The 9,097-nt window shown below is 44.7% G+C and overlaps 1 protein-coding gene across 1 annotated transcript in view; it reads right to left on the bottom strand.

Annotated features, from left to right (window-relative positions):
• Positions 1-691: 691 nt before the first annotated feature.
• Positions 692-9,097, bottom strand: part of MORN1 (MORN repeat containing 1) — a 48,696-nt gene continuing 40,290 nt past the window's right edge. Inside the window, 2 exon segments of the mRNA XM_078146229.1 lie at positions 692-766; positions 3,908-4,008. Coding sequence (XP_078002355.1) covers positions 692-766; positions 3,908-4,008 — 176 coding nt within the window.

The following is a 9,097-nucleotide window of genomic DNA, read 5'->3' as shown; positions in this document are numbered from 1 at the left end:
GGAGTGCTGGAATCCAAATCCAGGTCCTCTGTCTCCTCCCTCAGTGCTCTTGCCACAATACCCACTTGCCTCCCTCTTAGCTCAGAGTCCAGAGGGTTTGAGCCTGAACTCAGGTTCTGTCCAGCTCTATCATTACATGAATTGGTGACTGCATGAGGACATATTTAGAACTCATGTAGCCAAATGGAACCAATGGCTCGTACCTATATGATCCTTCAGACACCACCATCGACCTACTAGAAAATAGAGGGTAGTAGGGAAGGAAACAGATGGCCATGGTGTTTGAAAATTCCGACATCTGCACTCAAAAGTATTCCAATTATCTGTTAGAAGACACATTTTATTTAAGAGGTATCGAAAAGGACATGCAGTTGACTAATTCATGGTCTCTACTTACCCTCCAGGTCATCAGAGTCAGCTCTTCCACGATACAATAGGGATTCCAATAGGGATTCTGATTCCAAATCTTCCTTTGGGAAACATGGTGCATCTTCAGGACATTCAGATTTGGAAGTGTCCTCCTCTGGGCTTCCAGACACAGGGGGAGTCAAAGGATAGTCAATGCACTCAAATCCACTGCCAAAAAAAGATCCAGTTTGACACTTAACTTCAGATGCACAACCACATTGAGGTGGTAACAAAATCATCCAGTTAGAATGTGTAATTTTGGGAGTTTTGAACTCCAATGGAGCTAAAGCTGATCAGGTGTCCACATTGAGTCCAGTCCCATCATGAGCCCATGGGTGTGGAGGGCCACCAGGCTGCCCTAGGAGGGGAGAAGTGGCCCAAGTCAGAAACAGAGCAGGTCCAACTTTCTGTGCCCATTGGTGGTGGGGCCAAGTCCATAAGCAGTCCCTGCACTTCCAATCCTGGACAGAGGAGACCCAACAACAATGATGACAACAAAAAACTATTTAAAAGTGTACATCTGAGCACTGCTTTCCATTATTAGTGCCTCATTGCCTAAGTTATTGCAATATATTGGTTTATTATTAGTATAAAAAGAATTCAAGATAATGTTTCTGAAATTCTCAGATTCCCTGCCTTTTCAAGTCCTTTCTCTCCTGCATTTGAATATTGTGTTATACTAGATGCTACCAGGCACACAGGAGTCAGGTGGCTCAGTGAATTAATGGCCACTACAAGGGGGTTTCTAAAACAAATGCATTTGTAGCATGGTGGGATTGGGAGGTCTCTGCGGCTGCTGTGAGAAATCAAGAGGAGACATGAGGGAATGCTTAAACTAGGTAAGGGCCTCAGGTTCATGCGAGAGGGGGACTAGTTGAAGGAAGTGGGGATATCTAGCAAGGTGGTACAATGATAAAGCCCTAGGGCCTAGAGTCAGGAAAATCTGAGTTCAAATCTTACTGTATAACCTGGGGCAAGTCACTTAATCTTTGCCTCAGTTTCCTCATCTGTAAAGTGGGGAAAAGGAAGAAGAAGGATAAGGCAGAGAAGGATGAGGAAGGGGAAAAAGGAAGGAAAAGAGCAGAAGGGTGAGGAGGTGAAAGAGAACAAAAAGAGGAAGAAGGAGGAGAAGACGGAGAAGGAGAAGGAGAAGGAGAAGAAGAAGAAGAAGAAGAAGAAGAAGAAGAAGAAGAAGAAGAAGAAGAAGAAGAAGGAGAAGAAGAAGAAGGAGAAGAAGAAGGAGAAGAAGAAGGAGGAGGAGGAGGAGAAGGAGAAAGAGAAGGAGAAGGAGGAGGAAGAGAAGAAGAAGAAGAAGAAGAAGAAGAAGAAGAAGAAGAAGAAGAAGAAAAAGAAGAAAAAGAAGAAGAAAGGAGGAGGAGGAGGAGACTTAGGAGGTAACATTATCACATTATCCATAGCTGTCTTTGTTCATTTTGTGGCTATCATATAGAAGAAAGCATCTGCTTATTCTGCTTGGCTTCAGAGGTCAGAACTCACAACATTGGGTAGAAGTGGCAAAGAATCAAATTTAGACTGCCCTTCCAAATAACTAGAGCCATCCAAAAGTAGAGAGGGCTGCCTGGGGAGGTCTTTGATAGCCCTTCGTCTTTGAAGAAGACCAACAACATTGCGTGGTGATATCTTGACTTGTGTGTGAACTGGATTGAAGTAAGGCAGAGTTGCACTAAATCTTCATCCTCTCTTCTAGAGTCATGAAGTCCAGTGGCAGGACAAAAGTCAGGATGCCTGGAGACGCCCAGGATGCAGTGTGTGACCTTGGCGTCTTCCATGTTTGACCAAGCATGTAGAGCTCTGCAGCGCCTGCTTCTATAGCCTTCATGGCTGTTGGAACAAATTGTTCTCCACACATTACACCAGGGGAAATCTCCACATGCTTAGGGTAGACACCCCCCTTACTCACTGACAGGTTTGTGGCCCATTGTTTGCCCTCAGCTTGTTTGAGCAGCCCTCCCACCAGAGCCCCATAAGTCCCAGGGCTTTAGGCAGAAGTGGGTGACCACTGGTAAGGTACGTTGTAGAGGGGGATCCTTTTTTATACCCAGTGAAGTCTCTAAGACTTCATAGATGGCTGGTGAGTTCCCCTACAACTCCTAAACTCAGTTGCCTGAAATCACAGACTAGTTAAGTCTCAATGAGCAGCAAAGGTCCTTATCAGTAACAATCTGAACTATTTTGATCAATCAGTCAACCAACATCTACTGAGCACCTCCTTTGTGCCAGGCCCTGTGGTAGGTGTTGAGGACACAAAGCTTAAAGGGAGCCATCCCTGTCCTCAAAGAACTTATACTCTATGAGGGGAGTCAGCATGTACATGTAACTGATGTTTAAAGACCTTTGAAAAAATAGAAAAAAAATTAATAATAACTTACTTCTACAGAGGTTATCTATAGAAATACATTAAGGTTTCCAAAGCAGTTCACTCACAAGTGTCCTTTGAGGAGGACGCTGCAAGTACTATTGTTCCTAATTTACAGATGAAGAAATTGAAGCCCTGCAAGATGAACTGAGTTACCAAGGTCAGACACGGAGGAGGCATCAAAGGCTAGTCTCTGAACCCTGGGCCTTCCTGATCCCAAATCCACAGCCCTTCCCACTCTGCTGCACTTTCTCTACTTCTGAGAATCTCAAAGAGAATTAAGATTCCTGAAATGAACTCGGCACTAACTCAACTGGAGGAGAGTCACAGTATGTAAGGAATTTTCAAAGTCATCTTAACTTTGATCACACAGTGATCAGAACTGGGAAAATGGAAACTCATCACTTATGTTCCACTTTACTCTCCAAAGAGATTGTGAACTAGTGACATCAGCACAAAATTGGGAGACAGGGAGTTAGGAAGGCTAACCTTCTCTTTGAAATGAACAACCCATCTGACCTCAAATAAATCCCTCAATCTCACTGCTTCAGTTAATATTTACTTTAAAAAAAAAAGCTTTGAAGATTAAAAAAAAAAAACCACTGGCTAAGTAGTAAAGAATAACCCATCCACAGGAATCATTAAGGGCTGACAAACACCTTCATCCCAAATTCTAAACCCTAGGAATATTAATGACAATTATGAAAATGATATGAAAAGAAAAAAGATTAAAGGAGCAACTAACTAGTACCGACCTGCTTTCTTCACGACAGCTGACCACAGAACATATTGTTGGTAAGATTTTCAAATGCTGGGGTTTTCTACGTTTGTATAAGTAAATTCAACGTGGTGGGGGTAATTTGACATTCCTGAGAGGGCTTTGCAGGCTTGTGACAAAAGAAGCCTAAAAAAGACCAGATTCCTGCATAAATTCAGGAGCAGGGATTTGAGAAGTCTGTGAACTCACTCTCTAATCAGATCGGAACTCTGGCGGGGAAAGGGCTCTGAGAAGCCCCGAAGGCCTAACCTGGCCAACAGAACAGAACGCCTTACACCTACGGACAAGCAGAAGGGGATGGCAATTCTACCCAGGACTTACAAGGGAGTTTGGATCAGTTTTGCCTCAGCATCTCCAGTCACCTTGAACAAACTGAAATTCGAGAAAGCCAGCAGCTGCACGGATCAGACTCCAGCCCGGACCTTTAAAGCTCGGCCACTCTCACCTTTCCCAAAGACAGAGAAAGCAAGGAAAGCAGCAGTTGAGACTTGAGACCTTCTAGTTCTGTAAGCACTAACAGAGCCTGTTTTCTCCTGCTAAACCAACAGGAAGTGTAGCTCCGAGTATGCACTTGAGTATATACTCAAATCAGTTTTGTGTTCTATTGTATCCTATAAACATCTGTAAAGTCCCTGTTAAGTTTGAAGGGAGGGAAAGGAGATGAGATATTAAAAAAAAAAAAAAGAGTTCCTTCCTTCAATGGGGTTTGGACTCTATTAGGGACATTGACCTAGACGGGCATAATTACAAGGCAGATGACCGGAGGCAAAGACAAGGTCCCCTCGAAGAGCTCCAGGAAAATTTCAGGAGGGAGAGGACTGCCTAAACTTACGAACAGCTGGAAGTACACTTCCATGACGTAATCACATTGCATTCATTGTTTGTTCAGTTTGCCTTTGCTAAAACGCCCTTTCTTCCTCTCATCATATCTTTTTTTTTTGTCCTCATCTCTCAGTTACTCACAAAGAGGGTTGCCAACTGGCCAATATTTGACCATTTTGTTTGACCCCCTCCCTCACCACACCCCCTGTTTTTATCTTGGTCGTGCTATTCACAAAGAGCATAACCCATCCCCACCCCCCAATCCTAGTTCTCAGAGAAAGGCTTTCTTTGGACCCGTCTCCTTGGGTGACACCATCCTTTTCATCTCTGCATCATACTCTTCAGAAAGGGTTTTCCTTCAGCATTTTCCTGACCTCCCATCACAGAATTCTTAAGTTCCCTTGAGCCCTGTAGCGGTGCTGGAGAACAGGAATCTCCTGACATAAATGGCTCAGTGTTTGAACTCTTCTCGAGCTGGTCAGGGTGACTAGCCGAGGACTAATTTTGTCTTGCCTTCACTGAGGAAGCCTATGAAGTGAAATCTGTGTGCTTGGTTCCCAGGGAAGGCAAAATAAACACACAACGAAGGCTCGTGAGTTGACAAAAATTTTCAATTCAATATTCAGTCCTTACTTGAGAGGGACATTTCTTAAAACACAAACAAGAACCATGATGCATACATTCATGCCCCCACGATCAGAAAATAACTTGAACCCTGAAGCAATATACATGGGTGTGAAGGCAAAAATAAGGCCCAGTGGACATCTTGAGAGGATAAAACCCATGGATTTGCTCTTAGACTCAGGAAGGCCCCCAGGTGGAGTCCCGTCTCAGACTCTCGCTAGCTGTGGCCTCCACCTTGCCACTGATTTCCTGACCTCCTGGCTTCAAACATCATCAAGTCTCCTCTCCCTACTTCCATCTGTAAAAACCTTCAATAATAGGCCAGACCTTTTTGTTGTTGTTCAGTCATATCCAGCTCTCCATGACCCCATGTGGGGTTTTCTCGGCAGAGACACTGGAGGGGTTTGGCATTTCCTTTTCTAGCTCATTTTACAGATGAGGAAACTGAGGTAAGTAAGGTTAAGTGACTTGCCCAGGGTCACACAGCCACTAAATGTCTGAAGCCAGATGTGAACTCGTGAAGACGAGCATTCCTGATTCCAAGCTGTCCCACACATATCTGAAGAAAAATTATTCAGTTGTTTTTCAATTGTGTTCAACTTTTTGTGACCCCATTTGGGTTTTTTTTTTTTTTGGGAAAAATATTGGAGTGGTTTACCATTTCCTTCTCCAGCTCACTTTACAGATGAGGAAACTGAGGCAAACAGGGTTCAGTGACTTGCCCAGGGTCACACAACTAGTAAATTTCTGAGGCCAGATTTTGAACTCAGGAAGAAGAGTCTTCTTAACTCTAGGCCTTTCATTCTATCCACTGTGCCAGCAGCGTGACGTTACTTGTAATTCAAACAATGTTAACTATTATTGAATTGACTTTACTGAATTTACAAGTTTTGCATATAAGCACTGTTTTGCCTTGTAATTTTAGGTTGAATTCATTAAGAAACACTATCAAGTCTACAGCAAAACTGAATTTCCAAAGCCATCCCATGTTCAATAATGGTGTTTGAGGGTGGTTCCTATCATTCAGAAAAATTTCTCAATCTCACTTTCGAGTTAAAAAATCATAACAAACTTTCCCCCCCTCTTCTTTCTCGTTTTGACAAGATGGGTATGCCCTGATAATAAAAATATAAATGTTGCGGTATGGTGAGATGTATGGCACTTGAAATGCCACCGAGTTATAAGTGTCACTGTGATCTGTAGCATGCCGAAAATCATGAATACATACATATGTATACACACACATATCTCAGTCGTTGCCTCCCATGTTAAAATGCAAGCTCTTTGCAAGGAGCAATTGTCTAATACGTTGCGCTTGTGTCCTCAGAGTTTAGCGAGCACCTAAAAAACATCCTCATAGGACATATGACATAAGGACACAGGCCCTTAATGAATGCTTACTAATTGATCAAGTGACTTGTCCAGATCGCACTGCCAAGATGTTTCTGAGGTGGAACATGACCCTGAGGCCAGCTCTATCTGGTGCCTTCCCATAGGTAACGCTGACATACAATAGCTGCTTAAAATATTTTCTGAATGAAAAAAAAATGAGTATTTAGCTTTGGAATGAGCTTGCATGCGTTGCTTTGAATTCAGACGTTTCTGTTTTATTAGAGCCCCAGAGCACATCACCCAAAAGAGCAAAGCTGTTTCTGTATGCTCACTTGGGAAGTCCAGAGTGCGGGAGAGAAAGGAAACAGGTCAGGAGGAGATTGTTGCTTGTTCTCCAACCTTTAGGACCGATGGCGTCCCAGGGCGCTGTCCTGACTCACTGTCAATCGGATTTACGTGAGGCAGAGCTGCACAAAGTCGTCAGAATCACTCTTTCCTCCTGGGTCATCAACTTCCAGAGGCGGGACAGAAGTCAAGATGACTGGTGATGGCTTGGGAGGCGGTGGATGACCTTGGCATTTTCGATGTCTGACCGGGTTCTAAGAGCTCCACAGCACCTGCTTCGGCCGTCCTCAGGGCTGTTAGAACAAATTGTTCTCATCTGCCCATTTTGCAGGGAGATGTCTTCACATGCTTGGGGTAGACACCCCCCTAACCCACCGACAAGTTTGGGCCCATCAGTTACCCTTGGCTTGGATTAGCCCATCAGCTGAGGCAGTTTACTGGGGGATAGTCGCTGTGCACGCTACAGCTTCTTGGAGCGGCAGCTGAGAGCTGAGTGCCAGGGAGACCCCAAGGGTGGACAAGCCGCCCTGGCGAGGGCTCAGCAGCCCTCCCACTAGAGGTGCTGGCCCCTCAGGAGGTGATAGGGAAGTTCTCAATGCAGGTCATGGTGTGTCAGGGCCCAGGAGGACAGGACCTTGCAGACTCTCATGAGAAGAGTAGGCTGAGGGGGCCTGAGTTTCCTTTGCTCAGAGATCTTCCCTGTTCCTCCTGCAGATCAGAAAAGCCATGGTTCATCCCTCAGTCTGAAGTAAGAAATCAGGGAAAACTGTGTTGGTCTCCCTGGCTCAGACTGCTGTACTGGTGCTTCATACCTTCCCTGAGATAGAGGAGACAATGAAATGTTTTCATTTTAAAAGCCTCCTGCTGGGCTAAAGGTTGTACCGGGAAGTAAAAGTAAATAAGAGTTATTCAACAGTGTCAACAAAGGACTTTGTTCTCTTCATTATGTTAATAGGCACTTGTAAGCAAGACTTGTTGCCATCTTGATGAGCCTTAGTTGTTTCTTGATACGTCTTTGACTTTGAAAGAAAAGACTTTAAATATCCTGAGAGAAACCCAAATTGTCCTCTGCCAGGTTGGTCCAGCAGCCACAAACCATCTTCTCAAGCCCTTGCATCAAGCTTTCCTGTGGCAGGAGGAGACCCTGGATTTGGGAAACCAAGCCCTGGTGGCTCCCGCCAAGTTGGGAAAGTGTGGGAAAGGCCACAAGCACAGGCCAGGGATGGCTCTGGGCGCCTGTCATCTGAAGACTGCCTCAACCTTGGCTGAGAAAGTCGCCACCAGACAGCATGGTCTAGTGGCAAGAGCTCTGAGCTTGGGAGTCATAGGGTCTGAATTTGAATGCTGGCTCTGGCGTTTAAGTCCATTTGTGACTCCAGGCAGGCCACTGCATCTACACACTTGTTTTCTTCTCTGTAAAATGAGAGGGGGTGCGCGTGATGGTTTCAGGGGCCTCTTCTAGCTTTTGAACTGTGATGCTAGGGAATGATTTTGGGTTTTTTTGTTTGTTTGTTTGACCAGAGAACCTCATGTGGATTGTCACTGAGGGCTTGGGATCATCATCAGAAGAGGGAGATACCTTAAGGACTGAATCAGTTACACACACACACACACACACACACACACACACACACACACACACTTCAATGGACCTGTGAGCTAATCAAGACGGGTACTTTCTCCACTGATACAAATTCCAACCCATCCATGCTTGTCCATCCTATGTGACCCTTGCTCCTATCCTCCTCTAGGCAGGAAACATGACATTTTGTTATGATAATCTTTTAGATTTCTTGACATTGGGGCACACAGTCTGTCCATCCATTATCACTGGCTCTATAGGACCAGCTCATTGCTTTTTCTCATCATACGTTTCTCTGATGACCCTCTTTGAACCATTTCTCCTGGGCAATTCCTCACTTGTTCTATATGGGCACTGCTAGTGCCCACATGAACCGTCTTCTCCACTACCCTATTGGTGAACCTGAACTTTAATTCTTTGGAGAGTGTGGCATTCCAAACTCAGCCATAGAACTGCACTGAAGGAGAAGGCCTTTGCTTCAGGGAGAAGTGTGGGGGTCACTGAACTCTACACATGACTTCCCAAAGGTTATCCCATTTGCTCTCCTCTTCTTGTTCAATGCTAGGACAAACTCTATCTGTCTTCACAGTGTCTTCCCAAGATGTCTATGTCCTGGTGGACCAGCTCTCTGGGTTGTCCCAGATAACATAGTCTGTATAATGGAGAATCTTCATCCACTTGGTTTTTCCAGTGTGAATAGTCAGACTGAGCCCTTTTGAGAGTGTCAGACAGTTTATTTAAAAGTACAAAGTTCTAGGTTTGATGTAATGACCATGATGTCTTCTAGGGACAGGAGAACCTGAAGGCATGCATCAGCTGAGGGGGAAGT

The sequence above is a fragment of the Phascolarctos cinereus genome, unplaced genomic scaffold (genome assembly GCF_003287225.1).
Source record: "Phascolarctos cinereus isolate Bilbo 61053 unplaced genomic scaffold, phaCin_HiC Scaffold_726;HRSCAF=1367, whole genome shotgun sequence".
Lineage (NCBI taxonomy): Eukaryota > Metazoa > Chordata > Mammalia > Diprotodontia > Phascolarctidae > Phascolarctos > Phascolarctos cinereus.
This window is presented reverse-complemented; position numbering and strand designations above follow the sequence as displayed.